Here is a 26985-nt window from a genome sequence, read left to right on the forward strand (position 1 = left end):
TCAATAACTATTTTACTTAAATTACTCAATACTCCCACTAAAATTTAAACTAGGTACAAATATAAAAAAAAATAAACTCCTACTGAAATTAGAGTTGTGAAAAGAAAAACAAAATGTGATCTCTTAAATAGATAAAAGCTTGAGTTGGTAACGCTTTAGTTAACATATCTGCTAATTGACTGTTACTAGGAATATAATTTAGTTTAATTACACCCAACTCAACCTTTTCCCTTATAAAATTAAATTTCACATCTAAGTGTTTGGTTTTCTTATGATAAACAGGATTGCTAATTAACTTAATTGCACTCTGATTATCAACATACAATGGAACAGATGTAATATTTTCACCTAAATCTAATAATAATTGCTGTAACCATAATATCTCTTTTGCAGCTTCACAAGCAGCTACAAATTCTGCTTCAGTTGTGGAGAGAGCAGTAGTCTTCTGTTTCTGGCTACACCATGTTATAGGTCCCCCATTCATATTAAAAATATAACCTGTAGTAGACTTACGCGTATCTACATCACCTGCAAAATCTGAATCCGAATAGCCAGTGAGATCACTACTTTCTCCATAACATATACATAAATCTTTAGTATTTATTAGGTATCTAATAACACGTTTAATGGCATTTACATGTTGCTGACTTGGATCGTTTACATATCTACCCAAAACATTTACAGCAAAAGAAATGTCAGGCCTTGAAACAGAGCTCAAAAATAACAAGGACCCTATAGCTTCTCTGTATGGAAAATTAATAATATTTTCATCCATTTTCTTTGAAATAACAACATTTACATCTGCAGGGATACTGGCAGGATTTTGTTGTCCTAATGTCTTCACTTCATCGTCAATGTATATTTGTGTAATATTCTTCCTTATCTCTGGAACATTATGTTCTTCAAAAATTACATTTCTTGATATTTTAACCTTTTTAGTTTCTGGATTGAACATCCTGTAATTGTTATTATCATACCCAATTAGTATCATTTTCTCACTCTTTTTGTCAAGTTTAGTTCTTAGCTGATTAGGAATATGGACATATCCAATACTTCCAAACACCTTCACATGGCCTATATGAGGTTTGATGCCGTTCCATAATTCAAATGGTGTTTTCTTAGGAGTTTGGCTGGAGGAAGTCCGGTTTAATAAATATACTGCACAATTCACAGCCTCAGCCCATAATTCCAGTGACACATCCCTCGCGTACAACATTGAACGTGCACTCTCCACAATGGTACGGTTCTCTCTTTCAGCACGCCCATTTTGTTCTGGTGTATATGGCGCAGTACACTCATGAATTATACCTTCTTTGCTGAGATAGTCATTGAAGGTTTTATTCACATACTCTCTTCCATTATCAGTATGCAATATTCTGACACTATGCATGTACTTATTTTTGATCAAAGCATTGTATTTCATGAATATGTCCATCACATCACTTTTATGTTTGACAAAATATACATGCCTGTAACTTGTAGCAGCATCCTTAAATAATATAAAGTATCTCATACCTTGGATAGATGTATGACTCATAGGTCCACAGACATCACTATATACAAGGTCACCTGGCTGTAGTTCTCCTCGTATAGATTTGTGAAATGGAAATCTGCACTGCTTTCCATATGCACATGCTTCACAAACAAAATCAGTTTTATCACTGTTATTCAGTTTCAAGCCTTCTACCACATTATCAGCACTCATACTCTTGATTTGTTTTAGGTTAACATGTCCCAGTCTTTCATGCCACATTTTAATGTTATTTTGATCACTTTGAACTAAGTTACAGGTATCTGAGACCACAGCTTTAATTTTCAATTCGTATAAATTATTTTCTGTTATTGTTGCACACATTACCAAGTCATTGCCTTTGTAAATGAATGCACCAGAGTCTTTCTTGATAATGATATAGGCTTTACGCATTATCACACCTTCTGAGAACAGATTTCGTCGCAAATTCGGAACATACAATACATCATGTAGTTCACTATTCTCCCACTGTCCATTGACACATCTCTTTATTAACACCTTGCCAATGCCAGCCACTTCCACTGATTGTTTGTTTCCTAATGTCAATGATTTCTGGTTACATTCCAATAGTTCTACAAAGAACTCCTTTCTATAGGTCATATGTGCAGAGGCACCACTGTCTAAAAACCACACATTGTCTTCAGCTTCATGGAATTTGGTTTCTACATTAAACGCTAACAAGTCTGCACCTTCCTGTTGAGGTTTTCTATACTTGGATTTCTTTGGAGCACGACATTCTCGAGAAAAATGTCCTCGTTTCCCACAATTATAACATTCAAATCTGTGTTTACTGTTTTTATTTTGATTTGAATTACTAGCATTTCTATTCAGCTCACTTTGTTTTGGGCTATTTTTCCATCCTTTCTTAGCCACAAGAAGAGCGGTTTCTTGTTCTTCTTCACACTGTAAACTAGCTTCTTCATCTAACAAACGAGCAGTGAGATTGACAAGAGTCTGTTGCTCTGGATCCAAAGACATCCACGCTTGACGGAGTGATCTATACTTATGAGGCAGTGTTCCAAGTATTTTTGTTATCACAGCCATTTCACTAATACTTTCGCCACTTTCTTTTAACTGCTTGGCCAATGATTCCACTTTAGAAATGTGTTGAGCTACACTGTCATTTGTAGACATTTTATACTGGTAAAACTTTTCATGGATCAACATTTTACATAATTCACTCTTCTGTTCGTATATTGATTCAAGTTTTGTCATTATTTCCTTAGCAGTTTCACAATTTTCTATTAAAGTTATTTGTTTGAAATCCATGGAAGATGTTATAATAAACATGGCCATGCCATCATTCTTTGTCCATTCAACATTATTTCCAGCCGGTTTAGGCACTGAAATATCAATCCCTTTTGCTTTTAGGGCACACTTTATCTGGAATTTCCATTGCCTAAAGTTATTTCCATCAAATTTTTCTAAGTTTATTGACCGCATTGAATCCATTTTGAGGTTATTTTGTCAATTTCTTCACAATACGATTGTAACTTTTTCTTTGCTATTTTTCTTAAAACTTTCAATTGCAGAATCTACTGGGCCCATAACCTGAAGGATTATGGGTCGTTTATCAAAGAAACGATAGTAATTAGCACAAATATAACTTTTATTTGGTAATCAGATGAATGACAGCAAGAACACTTAGTTACAATAATCTTCATATATAGTGTTGCCACCTAGTTAAATTTTCAATAACTATTTTACTTAAATTACTCAATAAATACAAAAGACAAGAGGAGTGCGGCCTTGGTTGTATTGTGAATAATAATCAAGATAACATCTCATCCAATAAAGATATCATCAGCTTTCATGTTGTTCAGTACACTGTAACTTGATAATTTACAAATGTATTAGAATCCTAAAAAAGATTATTTCTGCTTTAATAAAATATGACTTTAGACCACATCCATATGATATTTACATGTGATCTTAACAACATCTGTATAAATGGCGTATGAAGAGAACAAATTACTGAAGAGTAATATTTGTAATACATCGCTGGAGGCTGATAACTTTTGCTGATCTTAAGCCCCACGGCTTGTCTTCATCTTCATGTCTTCATCTAATTAGGATAAAGTTACGTGATTTTAAAGAAAAATCATGTTATGTTTCAGTCATAATTAGGCCTCATCCACATGTTAAACTGAACTAGACATTACAAATTCAATAATACAGCACAGTACAGCATTATGTACTTTACCAACTATAATTTTGAGCTGAGATGTGCGCGATTATTATTATTTACAGATATGTATGGTTATACGTTTACATTAATAAAATACAATCTAAAAGTATTTTTATTGCATAATAACGGTTACAGAAGATAAAATTTTAATTTTATTTATTAAATGTTGTTCCAACTTTGACCGGGTGGAAACAGAAAGTGTAGTTTAAGGGATTCTTCTGCATGGTTAAAATACGCTAATCGGTCTGGGTTTTTGTAACAAATAAAGGCACTAATGTAAAATACAAAAACATTTTTTATGTGTTTTTATTCATTATTGGAGATCGGCCTATATGGGTGGATTTCAAAAATAATGTTTTGTAGAAATTTGAATTCGATAGCTTGAATAGTATTCCGTACACTCTGGACAACGTTTTCAAAAACATTATTCCGAGAAAACCGCGAAAAACTTCAATGTTTGAAGTGAGAAATTTTTAAATAAATTGTTTACTTACGAACAATCAACGATGCTCGAAGCTTCGTCGTATTTTATGCAGTTCCATTCTATTCTATCGCTGCCTTAACTCCGCAGGACGGTACACGAGCAGGTAGGCAGACAAAAGGAACAAGCTTTGAGCGGGGAGACATACCCGGCAAATGTTACGCAAACCGACCGAAATAATTCGCATTTCGATTTGAAAATTTCAGAGAATGTTTTCAACAGTATAAACTATCCGATAATACTATTCAATTTTATAATTTTACCCTTAGTTAATCTCTTAAATTATCTTAAAGTTTAAAGAGGGCGAGGAGTGGCTTTGTTACTTACTTATAATATAGTAACAATTACAGATAGTAACGACTTTGTGAGACAAATCATTATTTTGAATAGTGCTTTAGATATTGTGAGCCTAATTTAGCATTGAAAGTGCACTTGCACAATATCCGCCATAGCTTTCAGTAAATCCTCTTTATCGGGATTATCACCGCATTCTCGTGAACTACGAATCGATGAGATTACTATGTACAATATACAATGTGATATTTCGGCTATATGAAAAGAAAATGAGATTTATCTTTTGGGGTTATTAGTATAGTGGTCGGCAGTATTATTAGCAGATGTAACTTTTACCTAGACTTAAACTCTGTAGGTACGTATATACAACTAAATATGCCATCTTTTCTTCTGTGAATAAAACAGCTATAAAATAACAATACAAAAATAATAAAATTAATTACTATTATCGTTATAACCTACTAACGGCTTTAATCACATCCATTTAGCCATTTAGCCATCTGTACCTCGCTAACCTAAGCAATCCTACCCCGGATACAAGCCGACTGGTCCACAATACATATTTGTACCAGTTTAATTTTGAATATGGCGGAATTGTATATGGGAAATATAAGTAAAAGTTACGAATACATTCCAATGTCTTTATTATAATTTAGTAAATGTCATATAAATGCCATTTTCAGCTGTCGTAAACGTAGCTCGTCTGTCCAAATTTATTTTCTCTGAAGGTTGAAGGTACACCTCATATTCTGATAAGATCATAGATATTACCACCTTCACGAACAACCTTCCAGCTTTCATACCTAGAAATGAAACGTATATAAAAATCTTTTTTAATTCAATATTGTAACTGAAAATAAAAAAATCAAATTATGCAAATCTGTAAAGAATTTTTAACGCATTTTATCGAACCGCAAGCATCGCATCGCATTTAAATTTTTACAGTTCAGGAGGCAGCAGTCATATTGAACTATGTTTTAAATTTACAATATGGAACAAAATAAAAAATTAAGGGCACTTTTTTTTGTCTTGTTTGCATTCGTTTCTTTGACGATTTTATTTAAGTTCCAATATTCTGTGTAGTAGTATAAATTATGTTATTAGTGGCTCCCTCTCATAGCACCAGATGAACATCAAGACATTGCCAGAAGTCTCGTGCGGAAGTACTTTGAAGGCCTCTTTTATTGACCCTATATCCAATTGATTCGAAAATATTTCAGCAGACAACTAAACCGTTGAAGAGAGTGCCTACGTCTGGCTAAACTCTCGGAGCGCAACTTAGACGATTTAGGTAATTCCCACGCTTATAAAACTAAGACAGCCTGATAGAGTGTATATTATTATTCATGTAATCGTTTATAAAATCATTATATCTATTGTCATACCAACACATTTTCTGGGTCCAGTGCCAAAAGGAAGATAGTTGTCATGGATTTTATTCTCTTTACTGAAGCGTTCTGGATCAAATACTTCGGGATTCTCAAAAAATTCTGAGTCACGATGCAAACCATATAAAGAAATATAAATTGGAGTTCCCTTTTCGATAGTCAGGTCTGTGTTCGGTATCTATACATAAACAATAAATATTATCAATAAAAATATTAATCATGTTAATTTTGATCCATGAAGACACCAGTCTAATATGTACACAAAAATCGACGACTTTAGGCAAAGAAGCCTATTAAGAAAACAGGTCCAGAAGACAGAATTTATTGCTTATTGATTGTTGCTCACATAAAAACACAACGAGACATACCTACTGAACAAAGTCAAGCAAGTTTGAAGAGCAAGGCAAATAACTAGAGGTTTACCAAATCATTAAAGAAATTATTATATAAGAAGTGTTATTACACTGTTTCAGAGTATCTGACCGACAGACATTAATTTCTTTTATAAAAGTTAAGTTTATTAATAAAGTTAAGTACATTCTCCTTTTCGCAATTTGAAGCCAAAGCAAATAAATAATGTATCTAGTAGGAATATAAATGTTTTAACTATAGTGGAGCATGCCCACAACATTGCTGTGCCTAACCAAGCTCCTCATTGTAATTAATTATAACGTGTCACGTGTAAAATATTAACAAAAGGAATGCTATACAGATTTGAGTTTGAGTGTGAGTACTACTTAAAAGTCTTTTGGACGTACCTTATAGTCGTTAAGAGTGTAGCGATCAAGTATAGGAACCGATGGATGCATCCTGACGCCTTCTGATATTACCTGATCCATATATTTCATCTCATTGAAACCTTCAAGCGTCCATCCATACTTTCCGACCGCTTCCTTGATACAATCGCGCGCACGATCTTGACATTCCTTACTCTTAGCCAACTCCATAAGAGTAAATGCACAGACGTGAGAACTAGTTTGAAAACCAGAGAAAAATGTTGAAGACTGCGCAAATAGATTATCTCCTTCGAATTCTGAAAAATAACGAGCTTAATACCACATTCCTTACTAAACACTTGCACACGCATGCAGGAAGTAGAAAATTTTTGATTAGTGGAGCCGTAAGACAAATTCGGGCAGAAGAGGTAAAAAAATATGTTACTTAATTTTTTACTTCACATTTTATAGTTTTTAATTTACTTTAAATAGAGTATTTTTGTTACTGTTTTATTTACAAGACGTTAAAAAATAACACATTCGTGGATGAACAAAAAACAAAATGCTTACTATACACTGGATCCTGAGTCCCATTTTTTAGTTCTATTAGTGTATCAATAAAGTCTCCTCTCTTGTTGCCACTCTTTTCTCTTGATTCAAAAGCTTTCCAAAATAAGTTCTGTACAAATGTTGCGTCATACAGTACACGAGGGCCGACAACGGTGACCAGTTCAGGTACAAAGAATACAGTAAACACAGCGATCATCCGCTTGAACGAGTGAAAGAAGTCCATAACTAAAAATACCGTTAAATGTTTATACTAAAAAAATCTTATTTTGCTTCAAAATGTTCACTACATGTGATTATCTGTAATATTACTATGATAGATAACTTACAGTATTTTGTGTAATCCGATTCAGGATCATTAAACGAATCTGCTTTGAAACCCAACGCAACATTGGCAATGAGATCAGCCGTGTATCTATAATTGATGTCCTGTGCATCTATTATTTTATTTCCTTTATCGTTAATATTCTTATTAAGAAACTCCATCATCGGTTTACCGGCGTCAACCATCAGTGTTAGCATTTGTTTCAACTTCTTTCTCGTGAATGTTGGAGTTATCTTTCTCCTCAAGTATCGCCAGCCGGGATTGACAAGCCCAAATAGATTTCTCATACCAGAGCTGTCTCTTTGCTGTGATCCCGCGAAGTGTCGGTTAGAGAAATTGTGGAAATCCTTGATAAGTATCTGCTTTATTATTTCTGGGTCTCTTAAGAGGAGGCAGGGCTTATGGAAGACGTAAAAACCGACATATGGTACATCTTTAGGCATTCGCTGGTAAAGTTCACCAAAGTGGTATCCTGGAGGTGATCGGAATAAAATTCCCCTTTTGAAATCCCCAAATATTTTATCGGTATCGGGTAACTGTGGTACACCTTTTCGTTTCCAATAATTTAACCGGTTATAGCAATAGATATAAACCAGAATTGTTAGAAGAAAAAGTAGCGCGAAGGTAAGAAAAAAATTAAAGAAATCCATATTTATAGTGTTTTTATTTCTTTTTTCTTTCTTTTTTTATCACGAGCAAGGTATACAATCTAGAAAAAATACAAATTTGGGGTGATTTTTTAGTTTAAATCTTATTTAATTAATTCATAGCATTTTACCTATTTTGGGTTTTATATAGAATTGACTCTGTCATGTAATAAGTTGGACCCACGCACTGGCACGAATTTAATAATGATGAATAAAAAGAATCTTATCGAAAAATGCAAAACAACGGTGTTGGTAACATAACATAATAATTAATATTAAACGTATATTTGTGCTAAGATATACTCTGAAGACACCTGATTCAATAACCCTAATTAACATACGAAACTCTAATAACCAACATATAAAATAAAATTATTATTATACTGAATGTCACTGATATAATTGTATGCAACATAAAATACGTTGGTGTAATACATTTTATTTTTAACCTCTTTTCAATTTTAACAGATTAAGATAATAAATGCCCCTAATATAATATAAATCCGACTAGAAAATGCAGAATGAAGTATTTCTTGAATTGGCGCTTCTTAGATAATAATAAAGAATATGTATAAATTTCAATATTTTTTATTTATATTTATTATTATTATTTTACTTTTATTATTATTTGTGTATGTATGTATTTTTGAGGAATTTTCTGAAAATTTATTTTTAAAATTAATATACAAGACAAATGAAATGATAAGGGTATAGCCGATTAACTAAAATCTAAGAAGTTTGAACACCCAACAGACCCAGATTCAAGAACATATTAGTTCGAAATCATCAGTATTACACCAAAACTATAAGTTATAGATTTTATTAATTTAGACTCTTAAACTATGGATTTATTTGTTGGATTTATTAGGGAACGCGTTGATAAATTTTTGAGCTAATATCAACGGTTTGACATCTCTTGAGAAGTTATCTTGTATTTCACAAAAACTGTGGATCTTCATGATATTTCGGCAACTATATTAGTACATAATAAGTTACAAAATTGATTTAAAAATAAAATTGAATGTATTTTTTAAGTCGACACAGAAATACTGTTAACATTTTTTCATTGAATTACAAGTTACTCGTCAATTATATTAACTAAATCATAATAATCAATTACGAATTATTAAAAGTAAGTTAGTAAATAAATCAATAAAATGAGTGTACTGTATGTAAAATCGCATTGCTACTATTAGAAAAGTTGATTATTTATAATTAAATAATAACATTTTACCTTTGTGATTACATAACAAAGGATTGTATGCAATATGTTGAAGGCGCGCGCAGTTTTACTGTAGGCGTGTGTTTTCCGTCACTTCTTAACCTGATATAAAAGCAAAACCACAGTGTAAAAAAGACGAAAATATACCTATCAGTTTTATGTTTAATTATTTCCATACTAATTGATATTAAAAATACCTATCAGTACCAGTGTACCTATCTACTATATAATACGGGGAAGCCACTTGTTTCAACGACGCTAATTAAAATTCAAAACTCTAATAACATATAAAATTCTGATTATTATTGATATTGCCTTGATATAATAAGTTTTAGTGTCACGACTTTAGAGATATGGTTTCTTTTATTAACTGACTCAAATACTTCAGTACTGCAGTTAGAATTTTCAGATAGCAATTGTAAGGATCTTCGAAAAGTTTCATAGACCATAAATTTAGTGCCCAAAAGTCTCTTCATCTCAATATAAAATTATAATATAGTAATTACATTTTTAAACGCCTCAACGTAATGCTGATCAGGATTGAATATTAATTTTTCAGTCACTTAAATTAGCCTTTTACATATTAGTTACGGAACGTTAACAAAAATGAGAATAGCAACCAAGCAGAACAGAATGCTCACCTGGAGTCAAAGAATATATTTGCAAAATGAAATGTCTGACCGGTTAAAAAGGTGTAATTTGTCGCTATTTTAGAATCAATGATAACATAGTTTATATGAGGGGCGTTAAAAAAATGAATGTATATCACATTCATTTTTTTGAGTCTATTGCGTTGCATTATTTTTGGAAAGGAAAAATAATATATATACTGGCACGTACAGCAGATATTACATATAACCATAACCAAAAACGCAATCACTTCCCTTTTGTAGGAACTAGCTTTTAAAAAAGGTAAAATGGGAGTTCACGCGATTAAAAATATATCTACTTTTACTATGGAGCTGGTACATCAAGACAACATCAGGAGTTTATGCTTCTTCATATTCTACGGTTGCGTGTTGATGTACTAAGTTCATGGAAGGCCAGGAAAAACGAAGAAGAAGTCGTTTATTAAACAATTAGGTAGAAAATCGTAGGCTTAGAAAAAATATGTACAAATTACACTACCCGTGTACGAGTCAAGGTTGTACATGTAGTGCTCGCTTAGGTTTTCATAGTTTTGTAAGCGTGGTGATTTCCATCAATTTAAATTTTCTGAAACACTTCAAAAGCTTGGTATCACCCGTATGTTCGTATATCGGACTATCAGGAAACAACAACATTTCGTCTGTCGAAGACTATAAAAGATCGGGGCGGCCGTGTGCTGTTAGAACTACAAGTTAATGCTGTTAAAGCCAGAATTTATCAAAACCCCAGTAGGAAGCAGAAAAAAATTTGAACGTTTTGATCCCTTATGTAACGATACGCAGCTGAAAAGCACAGAAATATTTTCTTTATCGATGAAAAAAGCTTAGGATTGAAGACCACTACAATAAGCAAAGCGATAAAGTTTACGCTCACACTTCCAAAGTAGTTAGTTGTTCTAGGAGTGGGAAAGGTACAACGGAGTCATCATGCTGCGTCAGTGATGTTTTGTTGGGGCGTTATAAAGAGTGACAAAACTAAATGTTTTTAAAAAATAAGTGAAAACTTCACCAAAAGTGTATCAAGTCTCGGATCAACAGGATTCTGCACTTGGTCTCAAGGCATGAACTACCCAACCTGGCTTGAAACCAACGTTCTTGACTTTATAAGAGCTTAAGACTTGCCCATATCTAGCCCAGGTGAGAAGATTATGATAAAAAGTGAGATAGGTGACTTGAACCCGCTGCTCATTATAATTTAGGCTAAAGTGCCGTTTGAAGTATTAAAAGGAAATGGAAGGATGTGGGATTTATTTAATTTATACTGGGCATTCGACAAACAGGGTCTTGAGGAAGCCCTAGATGCAATACGGTTACGATGGAATTTATAACCCGTAACAAACCATGAAGATGTTGTTGTACTGGCTACAACTCTTAGTATAAGATATATTATTATAAGTTTGTAGCCACTAGATACATGAAGAAAAGAAGAGAGACAAAGCCAAAACTACATTCTATAAGCCATCAGGATAATTTTCTAGAAATTTTGGAACCGGTAGCCTTAGAATAAGCCAACAATCAAACTCACCAAGATCTCATTGCAAAAGAATTTTGATCTAAGTTGCAGTAGGCAACATGTGTAATTGTAATTATTTTTAACAAACAATTTTAACGCAAGGGTTCATACAATTTTGAGAATGCAGTGAAAGTTTTTGTTTCCCATAAAAAATGCAAGTTTTCTTCCCAAAAACGAACATACGATATAACACCATACATTATTTAATTCAAATTTAAATTGATTTCTACGCAAAAACAATTATTGAAGTGAAACCTTTGGCATCGTTGTGATTTCATAGTCGATGAACCGAAGAAGGTACTGTAAAGAGAGACAGACACATAAATAAATTCATTAGATTTACCGTGGGATAAAATTTGATAGGAAGCATTATACAGTGTATAAACTTTAAATTAGTCAATTTTTCAATTAAAATAATGATGTATGTGAAAAACTGTTAAACAAGAGATTAATTTAATTTAATGATAGAATAATATAAAATTTTATTAACATATCATTCATTATAAAAACATTTTGTAGTGAAAATTTCTCTAGATGTTACGTAAGCACTATAGGGTCGAGGCGAGATTTTCTAACTGGGTGATGACGTCACTAGTAATTACTATTTTGTTTTTACACAATATATTTCTCACATAGTGCCTAAGCTTGAAAACGAAATGAATTTTCGAGGATTCCCACAAAAACTTTATACGTTTATATTATGTTATTATTCAATTCAATTAAATTCAAAATAATTTATTCATGTAGGTGACATAATGTACACTTATGAAAGTCAAAAATAAAATATACATTAAATGCTTCTAATTTTAGATTTGCTGCCAAATCTGAAATCAAGGGCGTAGAAAGAAAGAGAAGAACTGGCAATAAACTCTCAGCCATTCTTTTTAATCGCCAAATTAATTATTTTTGAGACCTATTCCTACTTTTGCTGACGAGAGGAAGGGGCGGGGGGGATTGCAGTATATACTACTTGTACGGCCCGGCAAGTCAAGTACACTGTCTGGTTCTTCAATTCATAGTAATAATATGTACTTTTAATTACAATGTAAGTAATAGAGAAAAAAGAAGAAAATTGTTACTAAATTACCCATCAAAGGAAATCCATAGAGCAACAATCGCAACTTGGTTGTAAAGTGAGCAGAGAAGATAAAACACAACGCGTTAATGTGGGCATCGAAAGGATTAATTGCTTATATGTAAAGCAAGCAACAGAAGATAAAGAAAACTTGTATTCATTCTCCATGTCTTATAATAATAATTAAAACCTAAACTTTAACTTAGTATTGTCTACGGCTTTCGGATAGATTGCATTAATTCGTTTTACAGCTATTAACATATCATTATTTCGCGTATATTCTTTTGTTGTACGCGTGAGGTTAATATAGAGTAAAAATAAAAACCTCTATTATTTAAAACACCCCGATGACCCAGGAACCGTCCATGTAGAAACCCGAAAATTTACTATGTTGATAACATTAACCAGTAACATATATAGTTGCGTCATACTTGTTATCACTATTTATTGCGAAATAATTACCGTTATTATAGATCGATAATAGTTCAAGCCCATCATTCTACATTTCAGTTAATTGCTAGTTTCACTTATTAATGTACGTTGATAAGATATGTTAATTATGTTAAAAGTCTCAATATAAATTAAATTAGATGCTATCGCCTGACTCCAATTATTATTGACTTATTAGTGTTTGAAGAAAGCACGATTTATACAGGGGTATCTACAATATTATATACAACCATATTTTATGTTTGAAAAATGTCCGCACTTGCCCAGAATGCTTTTTGAAGCGCAGAGAAACGAAGAGACTAGAGAGAATTACACACAGCTAGGATGGCTGCCATTCATGAATCTGGATTCGTTTTGAGTTAATGGAGCATCTATGTTCTCCGGACTTAGCCATATATTTGTAGTTAGTCGTCGCGTACAAGATTTTAGATTTGAGATTTTATCTTAGGAAAGAAGATATGCAAAATGTATAAACCAGAAAAGTGATAATGTCAAAAAATAAGATAACATTTAATAAAAGATAATTTGATGATACCGATTAGCACCTATTATTGAACACCCCTAATATGTACTAAATTTCTAAAGGAAGATCTAAATTTATAATTTACTACTTATTCGTATGTTTTAGTTAACTACATAGGTGATTAATCCAAGCGCTGCAGATGATTAAGAATAGGTATTTTGATATAAAACATTTCTTTATTCAAAAAACGCTAATCAATATTACAAATGAAATCGAATTTTTGGCAACAGTTGCCTCTTTAAAAAAAATGAATAAAATTTAAAAGCAACAAATCTATTCGACATTCCTGTTGTATTTTTAATAGAAATAATTTGTTCAATTTATTTTTATCAATGCTAATATTATTAGGTTAGTTTCGTGAATTCCACATTGATACCGTTTGCAGCTGTTGTAAAAGTAGCTCGTCTGTCTAATTTTAATCCTTCAACCGGGTACTTGTACACAAGTCGATACTCAGACAGAATTTTCGCGAGAACAACCTTTACAAATAGTTGTCCAGCCTTCGAACCTGAAATATTAGCAAAAACATTTTAAATAAACAACTTTTGAACTCATGTTATACTATTATCTGTTGTTTAATATATTCAAAGCACATATACAATAATAAAATGATATAAGTCCAGGTAAATCTGGTCAAAATATAATTAAACCGTTAATAAGTTTCCAACAAACGTTCATCATATTTTTAATCTGACCTTGGAGATGTTTTATGATGCTATGCATAACTGTATATAGTTCATAACTCTAAATAGAGTTCACGGTTATGTTATGTTCTTGATTATATTAAAAAGTAGTTCTGTTTGGCCAATTTCGTTTATAGACAATAAACTTAATAAAATCATAAATAAAATTTCGTGAAATCTCACTATTTTTTTATTTATTTGTCACAAATAGAAAATAATTTAAAAGTTATTCTGTTTATGAACTTCGGTACTGATAAAATTAACTTTCATTCAATTGTCATAACTAAGTGTTTTTTTTTTGGTTTGTGGTTTTATCCTGTATTCAATATCTGTCATATATGTTGCAAGTTGTGAGATGAGACTTAAGTTGTAATTTGAATATTTCATTGTAATAAAGAACTGTTGGTTATATACATACCTATACATGCTCTGGGTCCAACACCAAAGGGTAGGTAATTGTCAGAGACCGTTCGGCCCTCACCAAATCGATCTGGATCGAAAACTTCAGGATTTTCGAAGTATTGTGGATCTCTGTGCACACCAAATAAAGAAATATACACTGGTGTCCCTTTTTCAATTACTAGATCTGTGTCTGGAAACTGAAAGAATTCACAAAATTTAAGTATTTTAGGAATACCCGAAACAAATTCTATATCACCGTCAACCCTTTTTTTCTATGAGGTTGTCCTTAAACTATTATTTTGTTACTATACATATTTAAACATTTAGATGCTGGAAAGGAGCTGCATCCAGTGTAATGCAATGCATATGATTTGCAACTATTAGCTGCAGACAAGCACTCAAAAGAATATAATAAAACGCACGCTCAAGTGCCTTAATTAAAAGTAGTCACCTTGTAATCTTCGAGTGCGTAGCGGTCTAAAGTAGACACAGAAGGATGCATTCGTAAACCCTCAGAAACACATTGGTCCAAATATTTCATCGCATTAAACCCTTCGATGGTCCATCCGTGCCTAGCAACTGCTTCAGTAACACATTTGCGGGCGCGTTCTTGATACTCTGGATTTTTTGCTAACTCCATGAGAGTGAACGAAGACACATTTGAACTAGTTTCAAGGCCAGAAAAGAACGTCCCGGTTTGTGAAAACAGATTGTGTCCTTCAAATTCTGAAAGATGAAATGGTATAAATAGCTTGTAAAGTAAGTGATAATGTTACCGATATCAATTAAGTATAATTCTTACTATAAATGGGATCTTGTTCGCCTTTCTTTAATTGTATTAGAGTGTCGATAAAGTCTCCTCTTTTAATGCCACTCTTTTCCCGAGCGTTGATTATATTCCAAAAAACTTTACGCATGTATGACGAATCGTATAATATCAGGAATCCTAATGTTCTTATCATTTCAGGTATGAAAAATACGGTGAAAATAGCAAACATCCTTTTAAAAGAATGGAAATAGTTTAAAACTGTAAAAATACAAGAAATTAAATAAATATTAATTACTGTTTTACATGTATTTTTTAATATTTTTTAAACTTACAGTTTTTAGTGTAATCCGATTCCGGGCCATTGAACGAGTCAGACTTAAATCCCAAAGCCACATTAGCGATCACATCTGCTGTAAACCTGTAGTTCACATCTTGAGCGTCAATTACTTTAGCCTTACTTTCGTTGCTGTCGACTTTCTCTCTCAAAAAATCCATCATGGGGCTGGAGGCGTCCATCATAAACGGTAGCATCTGTTTCAGCTTACTCCGTGTGAACAGAGGAGTGATTTTTTTCCTCAAGTACCGCCAAGCGGGATTTTTCAATCCAAATAAATTTATCATTCCTGTGCTGTCCATCTGCGGGGTTCCAGCGAAGTAGCGATCGGAAAATTTCTCAAAATCCCGAATAAAAATTTGTTTTATTATTTCAGGATCTTTTAACAGCAAACATGGTTTGTGAGATAAATAAATTCCAACATACGGGGCGTCCTTCGGCGATTGTCTATATAAATCTCCGAAGTGGTATCCGGGTGGGGAGCGAAATAAGAAACCATTTTTAAAATCACCAAATATGAAATGTGTTGTCTTTAACTGTGGCACACCGCGCCGTCTCCAGTAATTCAACTTAAAACAGCAATAATAGTAAGTGAGCCAAAGGATTGAAAACAGCAAGAATATAGTGCCTAAGCTTGGATAATGAAATACAGCTCCCATTCTGAAATTAATACACCTAGTTAATGCACACTGCGTTTCCAATAAAGATGTAATACTAATAATGAAACGAATGACTTGTTTTCAATTATTATTTTGAATAAAAAGTTAAACTGTATGTAATTATTAATAAATATTGCAACAGTTTTATAATTGGCTAGACCTTTGAGCCATTCCTTATTTTTATTTTGTATAAATTTAAATCAAAAACTTACCTCTACAGCTGCTTGATGAGAACTGCAAAATAATAGATGTTTATTTTGGCTAAAAACTAGCAATTTATTAATATACGTCAGGTTATATTATATATAGATACGTCAGGCGGCAATCTATATGTTATGTATTTAAATACATTAAATTGTTTTACATTAAAAACAAGAAATTATCATAAAATAATTACTATTTTTCTGTTTGTTTTTCAGTTATTGGTAGAATTAATTATTTTCTTTAGATTTCGCTGTGCTCTTTTTTCCAAAGTGAACTGAGCTGAAATTCGAGCGTAACTTTGGCACACACACACACTAGTAATTTTGAAACAATAGCGTGTAATAAATTTATGTCAGAATTAGACGTTTCCTAATATATATTCTAGATAAGTTCGAGTTTCCCATAATTAAATTTTTAAACAATACATTTTCAACGTGACAAAAACCTAATTTCTCGCCTTGAAGTAAACGAATTGTTTAAGTTTTGTAACGTAAATCCATACTTATAAAATAAATTGTATTAATAACAGCTGTTCATATGAAGCAGCAAATATATGGAATATCTTAAATGGACATGAATGGAATTCCATATTCCACTATGGGAAATTTGGCAGATTGTTGTCTTATCTCTGCAATATTTAATTAACAATTTTAAATTGATGATAAGGCTTTTGAGGCTGTTAAATCAAAAAGAACACTTAAGAAATGTTTGTATTAAAAAACCTACCCAAAAACACAAATGTATTAAAAACTTTTTATAAACGATTTATTAACTGTTTATAAAAAATAGTTTCTTTCGCACGCTGTAATTTTTGGTGTATGTCATTTATGTAGAAATATGTTCATTTGCTATAATATATGCAAAGCAATTACAAATCAACCGGTGGTTTACTGATAAACAACTCGGTTCGAAGCAAATATTTATAATGTTATTTTAAAATTATTTTTGAATCAGGTTTATTCTAAACTAACATTTTGCCACGCGGTGGTTTAAATTTGTGGGGTTTGTTTGTACTGGCGGGTAGAAATGTCGACGAGGGGAAGTGGAAGGTGCCGTAAAATATGGAACCACTCACCGGTACTCCTGCGTCTCTTCACTTGTCTCTGTGAGAGAAAAGCCAATTTAAAGCGTAAGCAAAAACGAAAAAGCAATCAAAAGCCTGACATCGCGTTGGCGGTTGCAAAATTTCTCAAGATGCGCGGGAGCATATGTAGAATGGTCCCCTCCACCTTCACTTGAGTATCGCAAGGGAGACTGAGTGCTGTTTAGGAAAAGGGTGCGGTAAGGACAGAATATCTAGATTTACGATTATTGGTACTTGGATGGCATAAACAGTGCCCCCGACCTAAAAAACATTAGGGTTTAAGTAAAGAGAAAATAATAGAGAAAGAAATAATACGACTAAATTCGAGTGTGTTATGCGATTGATTAAGTAGTTGATCTGTATATCTTAATTTGTTTAGCGCCTTAAGATTGTTTTTTTTTTTTTAATTAAATATGGTCTACGAGGATAAAATTTCCACGGAAGTCCTAGTAGTCCTAGTTTCTAGTAAGTCCAGTTCCAAATCATTTTTGAAGTTCATAGTGTATAACGTCTGACAATGCATTTTTAGCTCTAGTAATTTAGTGTTAACCGAATAAACAAGCTTAATTGAGATTCGAAAAAAAATCGTTTAAATGCATGAAGAAAGTAACTATTACTTCAAGAAAGAGCGTACCAATTCTTAAAAGGCCGGCAACGCACTCGCGAGCCATGTTGCATTGAAAAAAAATGGTGAAAAATGTTGGGCATCATCTTTTCAGACACTGTTTTTTTTATATTAAACATTTAAAAACTCCAGACGTTTTTTACGTGATAGAAAAGGTAGGTTTTTACAACGCGCACTTAAAAAAGAAAAAACACTGCAAAGGGCAATGGTAAACGATCAAAGTAGTGTGGTAATAAGCGAGTCTTACCTTGGATATTTAATTTACATAAGTCATTTGAATATTACCTATTCATATCTGACCGTCCGTCAAGAAGAACCAAACCCCGAATGGAAAAGAAATGAGGTGAGGAGCAGATTATTAATTAGAATTAATTAAAGATGATTTTTTTGAGATTAATTTCTACCATGCCTTGCCTATTATAACACTAATACGATCAGAAAAAAAGAAAAAAAAAAGCATTTTTTTTTCAAGATTTATTTAACAACATTAAACAACAAATATTTCAATATTCAATATCTTTATATATTATAATATATCAACATATTTATGTTTATTCAATATAAATATGTTGACAACAAGGACAATGAGCTAATTCTTCCAATATTCTATTCGATTTTTAAATATCGTTATTAAATAATAAAATACTTTGACTTTAAATTCCGCAATAATTTCTTGTATTTAAACCTCTTTCATTTCGCTTAATATGTTTATTACATTTACCTATTGATGGGAAAAATAAAATTGTATGCGCAAAATATTGCGTTCTAAATTTAAATGTCGTCATCTACTATTTTCTATTGTTTCAGGTTGAAACCCGAACTAAATACTTTTTCTCGAGTAGACAACGCACATCTGTAGAGGTAAAAGAGGTCTTTAGCACTTAACACCGTTTTAAGAATGGGTTAATACAAAAATTTTGGGTTTTTAAAAGTACTTTGTGTCCTATGAAGCAATACGTAATAATAATAATAAAAGAACTCAACAGCAAATCCCTTGCATTCAAACTTTAAGCGTATGGTAGCTCGATCCACGATCGTACTCTGAATGAATTATGAAATGAAACTCGAAGTGAAGTTTTAAATGTTCCGTTTATTTATCGAGCGTTAGTTGCTAACAGAATTATTATAAGAAGCAAGCTTATGACTAACGTCCGTCCGCAACGGCTGCGTAAATCGTTCTACAAAAGTATACAATTAATAACTTAAACTAAGGGCTATAACTACGAGCTAGTAGAGGGAATCCCCGATTTCTCCGCTAAACGCCTACCCAGTAACAGTTTCCTGGACAATTTCTGGCTGCCAGCTTTGTTTACCAGCTTTTAAAAGTATATTTTTCGTTGCCCGTGACATTCGCTGACAACAAATGATTATTAGACAATCCAGCAAGGTTAACTGGTTATGTGAGTGACTCTGAGTCGCTCTGCGTTGCAACCCTAACGGTAGAAATCAGCAATAGATAATTAATCTTTTTGCCCTACTTTCATTGCTCGTATGTATGCAAAGTGAGTGTATGACGTATGTCAAGTTTATCGGCCACTGATCAGCGACTTGCCTATTAAGATAATTATCCATGAAACAAACACAGAATTTTCCTTCCTCCATTCATCATTACGGAACTTCATGTTATAAAACAATCGCCATTTTTATATATTCTTGCCCCATTCCTGCTTTTGCTTGCCTTGCTTTTCCCGAAACCCTTTAAGTAAGAAACTTTTAAACAATATTGATCAACTTATATTATACATATAATAAGTCAAATACACAACTACACGCAATACTCATCGAGCAGGTTTGCTTATCTTGCCGAAGCCGCGTACAAATTATTTGAAGAAGTGTATTAGGTATGAGGGTGTGCAATTATTTAATCAATTACCATCTTAAATTCGCAATATTGGTGTGTTTGACAAATTCAAAAAGGCAGTAAACATACATGTTAGAGTGAACACAGTTGACTAAAATTGATACGGCTAATGGCGACGTGTACCTCGCTCGTATATACATATTAATATTAACTTTCTCATGTAAATAAAATATTTTTTTTGTAATAAGAAATAAAGTTCTTTAAACATTATATATCAAAATAAATCAGTACGTAAAGGTAAATATTATATAATGTACATGCATTACATGCAGATAAAGTCTTTTATGAATTATACATATAGGTAACACAGTACTGAAAGCAGTGTCGGCCGACTGCCATCCTTGAACTTGTAGGTTCGTTTCCCGGCTGTGCACCAAGTGTATCTCTTTCTATGTGCGCATTTAACATTCGCTCCAATGGTAATGGAAAATATTGTGAGGAAACCGGCTAGCTCTAGATTCAGAGACGGCATGTGTCAGGCACAGGAGGCTGATCAACAAGTTGCCTGTTAGAGAAATGATCATGAAACAGTTACAGAAATCTAGGTCCAACCTAAAAAGGTTGTCACAGGTTTTTTTAATACAGTACTAAATAAATAAATTAACTGCTTTTAGTTGGAATCAAAATTAAACAAGGCGTTACACAAGGTTTTTGTGATGATTAATGTAGTTTGACAAATTCTAAATTAATTCCTTTAGCTGCGGTGGTAAATGTTGCTCTTCTGTCTAGCTGCAACTCCTCAGTTTGTTTATGATTCAATTTATAGTTGAGTAGAATCATAGACAAGACGACTTTCATGTAGAGTTGACCAGCTTTTACACCTAAAAAGAAAATGGTGATTTATTATGCTGTGTTATTTTTAAGTTGAAAATGAAAAATTATATATTTGTATATGTAATGGAATACTGCCGCCCATGGACGCTCGCGTTGCCATGAGGCTCGCAAGTGCGTTGCCAGCCTTTTAAGAATTTGTGTGCTCATTTCTTGACGGACCCTAAGTCGAATTGGTTCGGGAATACTTCAGTGGGCAGCGGGTTCCTTACATACAATGAATAAAATTCATTTACACGCATCACATTGATAATATAACTTGGCTGCAGGTATTACTAGTATTTAGTATATCTTACCTATACACTGCCTTGGCCCAGAACCGAAGGGTAGGTAATTGTCTGGAATCTTCTTATCTTCAGCGAAACGGTCAGGATCAAATTCCTCTGGGCGATCAAAGAATTTAGGGTCCCGGTGTGTCCCAAATAGTGAAATGTAAACAGCAGTACCAGCTTCAATAACAATATCTGTGTTTGGTATCTACAACAATACCCGAACTTACATAAGGCCACATAATATTATTCATTGAACAAGATTACAACAAGTAATATAAAGTACGATAACAATTAAAAACCAGTTTTACATTTCCTTTTTAATTCAAAATTTATCATTTATATCTTTTTTAACCTTCAAAAAATAAATTATTTACACAAACACAAAAATATATGAAATTGAATTTAGAATGTATTACATTAAATCATGTATTTGATTGGGTCTTTAGTATTGCGTCGGTTAACCATCTCGGGCAAGACCCAACGACTGCCATTCATCTTTGCTTTTTAACACTACCATCCGTTGATTGTACACAAGAACTATGATATCATCAGGCCAGCGTTTTCTTTGGTATACACTTTATACGTTCACTTGTTGTCTGGATATTATGCTAATTAGTGTCATACCCAAGACATTTTAGTTTTTGTTTATTAGATTTATGATATTAAAAAAAACTAAGCAGGACACACCGAATTGTTTTTGTATATACGGGGTTTTAAACAGTAAGTACCTAGACAAGTAGAGCTAAAATATCAGCAAATCAATTATTTTATAATTATATGACTTTCAAGTAAACTCGAGGGACTTTTACGATCGGGTACAGTCATCTATTAAATTATAAGTGCATTATTTAAATATTGCCATGACCTACTATTGACCAAGTATTTTCTAAGAACTCGGTTTCTCATTATATCTAGGATCAATTAGTCGTAATAATAAAAAAATTAAAATAAGCCAACAGTGAATGCATAATGAAGTAGGTGCACAAGATAACTAAGTACATACTATTAGTACTAATACATAGCTAACGAGAAATACCTTGTAATCATGCAAAGCTTCACGGTCTAATGTGGAAACTGATGGATGCAGCCTGAGTCCTTCAGCTATGACCTGATCCAAGTATTTCATATTGTTAAAGGCTTCCACAGTCCATCCGTGTTCGGCGATTGCTGTTTTGATACAGTACCTAGCCTTTTCCTGATAGTCAGTGTTTTTCGCTAATTCCATTAGAGTGAACGCTGTTACATTTGAACTCGTCTCGAGTCCCGCCAAGTATGTGCCGGTTTGTGAAAAGAGATTGTGTTCGTTAAATTCTGTAATTTTTTATATTAATATGAATATTGAGTAGTTAATTTACATATTCTTAAGAGATTAGTTGGCGCCTAGTAGATAGTATCGGTGACCCAAGAGCTGATGCTGTCATCGCTTAACGAATAAGTATCCCAATACAGCAACGAAATGCTGATGTTCTACATTACCACAAAGGCCAAACTTTTTAAATTTGTTTTAATTTTCTATTTATTCATTTTTAGTTGTTACGTGAAATGTTTAGAACTGGCCAGTTAGAAACACTGCTTATGAAAACTTTTTTTCAATTTCAATTTTAGAACTATTTAGTAACTTAAGGAGTCTATTGAATTCTTTTGTCATTGTTTTGTGAATTGGCGGCAAATCTAAAACTCTTGTTATACGTGAACATGAACCTGACGCGAGAAAATTTTCAGTCAATGATATGACTTTCGTTGTTGGCTAACTGAACAACAAAGCTAAGCTGCGATTAGCATTTCTTAATGAAGCCCCATCTCGTGCCACTATTTACAATGGTTTAACGAGTTTGAGCTTGGACTCCTGCGGACTTCCTTTAACAGCGACTACTGAAGATAACATCAGTGCTGTGTGACGCATTATAGAGGAAGACAAGATAGTGACCTATCAGCAGATACAGGCAAGCCTAGGCCTTAGTTTGATTTAACTTTAAAAATGTTTCAGCGCTATCCGCAAAACAGACTGTTGAATATTTGACTATTGCAGGTGTCGAGATAATGAGTCATCCGCCATAGTATTGAAGAATTGAAGATAAAATTAGAGATATTTGCTTTACGAGCCCTGAAGATGCGATGAAGGCGTTCGAAAATGCCATAAAAAGAATGCGACGATGTGTAGAGAGGAACTTTCTACGTTAAGCCATTTTTTACTTTTCTAAACATTTTCATTTTCAAATTCTCAAATAGTAATGAATCCGTAATATAGGTTATTTGTCATATTTAGTTGAGTCTTAATTATTGTAGTAATTTAATTAAAGTAATTTAAATATATTTTGTTTTTTTACTGTGATTCACCGCTGGCCCTCACATAATAATTAAGGGTCGACGAGTCGTTTATGAAACCGGTATTCTCAATAATATTTACAATATCCGCTATAAACATTATAAATTTAGGTGAGATAGAATATAATTTCTACAAAAACAAAACAAACCATAAAGTGGATCCTGTTCCTCATTCTTCAGCTGTATAAGCGTATCAAGGAAGTCTCCTCTTTTGATTCCACTTTTTTCCCTTAATCTTACCGCGCTCCAGAATAATTTACGCAAGTAGGTGGAATCAAAAAGTATGGACGATCCAACCACTTTAACGAGCTCTGGTACAAAAAAGACAGTGACGATAGCAATCATTCGTCTAAATGAGTGGAAATACTTCTTAACTGAAAAATATAATAAATTAAAAACATAAAGTATTATTTAATCGTTCGATAAAATAATTTGTGTGAGTACAAAAAAAGCCATGCAGCTAAATTTTAATTGAAATGCAAGGTTATTGATCTAACCAGTTAAATTGGCTTTTTTCATTGTCTTTTTGCGTTCAGTGCAGGCGCTTTTATCAAATATTTATTTAAATCTTACAAATGGCTAACGTCATGATTACGTATATGAATTGTCTGATGATGCCTAACTGATTGTATCAATGTCTCTGCCCCATTCCATTTAAAAGTAAACTCCTGACTTTTGATACAGAACAATATAATTGTAAATAAGGAACATTAAAATTTATATTTGAATTTAGGTACTTACAATATCTAAGGTAATCCGAATTCTTGTCATTGAACGAATCAGTTCTCGAGCCCAAAGAAACATTCGCGAACAAATCGGCCGTATATTTGTAGCAGGTATCTTGAACGTCAATTACTTCTACTTTGCCGTTCTGATCGACATTCTTACGGAGGAATTCCATCATCGGATCTCCAGACTCGGTCATAAATGTGAGCAATTGCTTAAGCTTGCTCAAAGTGAACGTTGGAGTTATCTTCTTTCTCAGCGACCTCCATGCGGGATTCCTTAATCCAAACAAATTGATCATGCCTGAACTGTCTTTCTGCTCAGATCCTGAGAAGGAACGGTCAGAAAAATTTTCGAAATCGCGAGATAGTATCTGTTTTATTACTTCTGGATCTTTTAGAAGGAGACAGGGTTTATGGAAGATATAGAATCCCACGAAGGGCGCGTCTTGTGGAGATTGTCTGTATAAATGTCCCAAGTGGTATCCGGGCGGTGATTGAAACAAGATTCCATTTTTGAAATCGCCAAATAAATAGTTTGTATTCTTTAATTGCTGCACACCTCGTCTCTCCCAATAACTGAGTTTGTAGCTGCAGTAGAAATAAAATGCTACACATACAAGTGACGCGTAGAATACGATGTTATATGCATCGGGAAGCATTGTTTGTCCTGCAAAAATTATGAATAATTTATTAAAGAGAAAAAGTTTATAAAAATGGGATTTTGTTTAACAATTGTACCTTTTTGTGTAAGGTTGTGGTTATCAATTTAAAATACAGGTTTAACGCTGGCTGGCTGTTAATTATTAAACCACAGTTAAAAGATTAAGATGTACATGTGTGAAGAATCGTGAAATGTTTGCAGCTTAAACATAATACATAAAATAGGCGATTAATAATTCTTCACCTCTGATTTAAAAGCTCGCTGTAAATGTTACAAGTATTTAATTATTTTATTGACGTTAATAAGTGTTAATTAAATGAATAAATTAGATCATGAATGGGTTTACTTAATCAGATTCATGTTGCGAATTATAAAATTATAAATGCTTAGTCAGTAGAAACGGCATCGGGGTTTTAGTTCTTCATAAGTGTTTTTTATAGAACAGGGGAAAAAGTTTAAGTGATACCGCAGCCTATGGACACTCGAAGCCGAAGGGCACGCGAGTGGGTAGCCGGCTTTTTAAGAATTCGTTTACTGTTAAAGGACCCTAAGTCGAATTGGTTCGGAAATACTTCAGTGGTCAGCTCGTGTCTGAGAACTGGAAGACGCTCCGAGATGACATTCCAAATCCGAAGAAATTTAATGCGATTCGTTCCACCGGTAAAATCAGGGGCTGTTTATTTCTGGGACAGCCAAGGTCCGGTAATATCAATGATAGGGCCACTTTCACGGGAAAGGTCCCCAACACAGGACATGAAACTCAGCTAATGCCTGCTACGACGTCTAAAACTCGCTAAAGTTGTTTTGTTTCACAAATATAAAGCCCCCGTGGACAACAAGTTCCAGAGTGACGATAGCTGCCATTCGGGACGCTGGCTTCAAAATTTTTCAGAAAATTCACCGAACCAAACTACATGTGATTTTGTACCTGTACCGCGGTAAAAGGAACATCTCAAGGGCCATACATTTGAAGATGATTACGCAGTAGTCGCAGCTGTACAAGATTTTTAGGGTCCAAGTAGAATATTTATTTAAAAGAGCGTTAGAATAAAAATATATAATTGTAGAAATAAATATTTTTCAGGTCTTACCTGTTAGCACGACGACCGCAAGCAAAAGTAAATGTTTCACTTCAAACAGCATCTTATGAATACGTGTGTTGAAATTATTTCCAATATATAAACTAACACCGCCACCTCAATCATAACTTTATACCTTGAATTATTAATGACGTAAAATAACGTTCGGATATCTAATTTTTTACATACCAGTTTAAACGGGTATGTAAAAAATAACGCCCTTTGCCTACTTATTTTTAATAATTTAATTACGTTAACATTAGTATTATTACATGGTAGATAACTAAATTGTGCACTATTTACTGATTTCGCAAATGTTTCCAAGACTACCAAGATCACTTATCTGAAATGAAGACATTACAAGGGTAAAACTTGCTGTGTTTCTTTCCCGTTCTTCTCAGAACAAAGCCTCCTGGTAGTTTTGCGAACAGATGGCGTAGTCTTGCTCTTTCGCGAATTTTCTAAATGTTTTTCACATTCATAAGCATGCCCGAGGACGCATCTAAACTGAATAAACGAATTTTGATTTTGATTTTTTTGATTGACTGTATAATGCCGAGATACAGTCAAAATATAAATATAATAATTTTAGAAATTTTAGGACTAAATCTTCCACTTCATCCAATTACCACCAGTTCATTACCAAATGCTGAAAATTCGACCGAATAGGTGTTATCGTTATGGCGGCCCGCTGAACTTTTTTCATTTCTTCATATCCTCAAGTGTGGAAAAGGGCCTGGGACTAGTGCTGGGCAGGCTACCTCTCATTAATTTGATACATTTGTTTTAAATATTTTTTGATGATTTGCTTTTTTAAAAGAGTACCGAGAATTTTTTACGCCGGCTTTTTCTCTCGGCCTGCTCTGTCTTTGCCGATGAGTAGGGATGCCTACAGGTTCGA

The 26985-nt window shown here is 33.2% G+C and overlaps 3 protein-coding genes across 5 annotated transcripts; all 3 read right to left on the reverse strand.

Annotated features, from left to right (window-relative positions):
• Nucleotides 1–5122: 5122 nt before the first annotated feature.
• On the reverse strand, nt 5123–9475 carry LOC110997895 (cytochrome P450 6k1). Its single transcript, XM_022266260.2, has 6 exons — nt 9372–9475; nt 7495–8199; nt 7169–7393; nt 6641–6915; nt 5880–6060; nt 5123–5297 (listed from the first exon to the last, which is right to left on the reverse strand). The coding sequence occupies exons 2-6, from the start codon at nt 8138–8140 to the stop codon at nt 5140–5142; spliced, it is 1485 nt and encodes a 494-aa protein (XP_022121952.2). The 5' UTR covers nt 8141–8199; nt 9372–9475; the 3' UTR covers nt 5123–5139.
• Nucleotides 9476–13752: 4277 nt separating this feature from the next.
• LOC110997891 (cytochrome P450 6k1) lies at nt 13753–16742 on the reverse strand. Its single transcript, XM_045632408.1, has 6 exons — nt 16627–16742; nt 15754–16415; nt 15455–15679; nt 15104–15378; nt 14669–14849; nt 13753–14075 (listed from the first exon to the last, which is right to left on the reverse strand). Exons 2-6 carry the CDS (start codon nt 16412–16414, stop codon nt 13912–13914), a joined length of 1506 nt encoding a protein of 501 aa, XP_045488364.1. The 5' UTR covers nt 16415; nt 16627–16742; the 3' UTR covers nt 13753–13911.
• A 4016-nt stretch (nt 16743–20758) lies between these two features.
• LOC123690012 (cytochrome P450 6k1-like) lies at nt 20759–26166 on the reverse strand. 3 transcript variants are annotated; one of them, XM_045632405.1, is made up of 6 exons: nt 26097–26166; nt 24358–25011; nt 23766–23990; nt 22328–22602; nt 21316–21496; nt 20759–21009 (listed from the first exon to the last, which is right to left on the reverse strand). In XM_045632405.1, the coding sequence occupies exons 1-6, from the start codon at nt 26146–26148 to the stop codon at nt 20849–20851; spliced, it is 1548 nt and encodes a 515-aa protein (XP_045488361.1). In that variant the 5' UTR covers nt 26149–26166; the 3' UTR covers nt 20759–20848. The 3 variants fall into 3 exon arrangements, with proteins under 3 accessions (XP_045488361.1, XP_045488362.1, XP_045488363.1); XM_045632406.1 differs by lacking the exon at nt 26097–26166 and adding an exon at nt 25083–25235; XM_045632407.1 differs by having other exon boundaries at nt 20894–21009; nt 21316–21483.
• Nucleotides 26167–26985: the final 819 nt, after the last annotated feature.

Source organism: Pieris rapae, chromosome 19 (assembly GCF_905147795.1).
Source record: "Pieris rapae chromosome 19, ilPieRapa1.1, whole genome shotgun sequence".
Classification (NCBI taxonomy): domain Eukaryota; kingdom Metazoa; phylum Arthropoda; class Insecta; order Lepidoptera; family Pieridae; genus Pieris; species Pieris rapae.

Bases quoted from the DNA above. Each gene is read 5' to 3' on its own strand.
- LOC123690012 (XM_045632405.1), bottom strand. From the start codon at position 26,148: ATGCTGTTTGAAGTGAAACATTTACTTTTGCTTGCGGTCGTCGTGCTA. The intron at 25,012-26,096 runs GTAAGACCTGAA...TAATTTTTGCAG, and splicing joins TGCGGTCGTCGTGCTAACAG to GACAAACAATGCTTCCCGAT. The intron at 22,603-23,765 runs GTTTGTTTTGTT...AAAAAATTACAG, and splicing joins GGAACAGGATCCACTTTATG to AATTTAACGAACACAATCTC.
- LOC110997895 (XM_022266260.2), bottom strand. From the start codon at position 8,140: ATGGATTTCTTTAATTTTTTTCTTACCTTCGCGCTACTTTTTCTTCTA. The intron at 6,916-7,168 runs GTAAGCATTTTG...GTTATTTTTCAG, and splicing joins GACTCAGGATCCAGTGTATA to AATTCGAAGGAGATAATCTA. The intron at 6,061-6,640 runs GTACGTCCAAAA...GTTTATGTATAG, and splicing joins ACACTCTTAACGACTATAAG to ATACCGAACACAGACCTGAC.
- LOC110997891 (XM_045632408.1), bottom strand. From the start codon at position 16,414: ATGGGAGCTGTATTTCATTATCCAAGCTTAGGCACTATATTCTTGCTG. The intron at 14,850-15,103 runs GTGACTACTTTT...GAATTCTTTCAG, and splicing joins ACGCACTCGAAGATTACAAG to TTTCCAGACACAGATCTAGT. The intron at 14,076-14,668 runs GTATGTATATAA...CTAATATTTCAG, and splicing joins TGGACCCAGAGCATGTATAG to GTTCGAAGGCTGGACAACTA.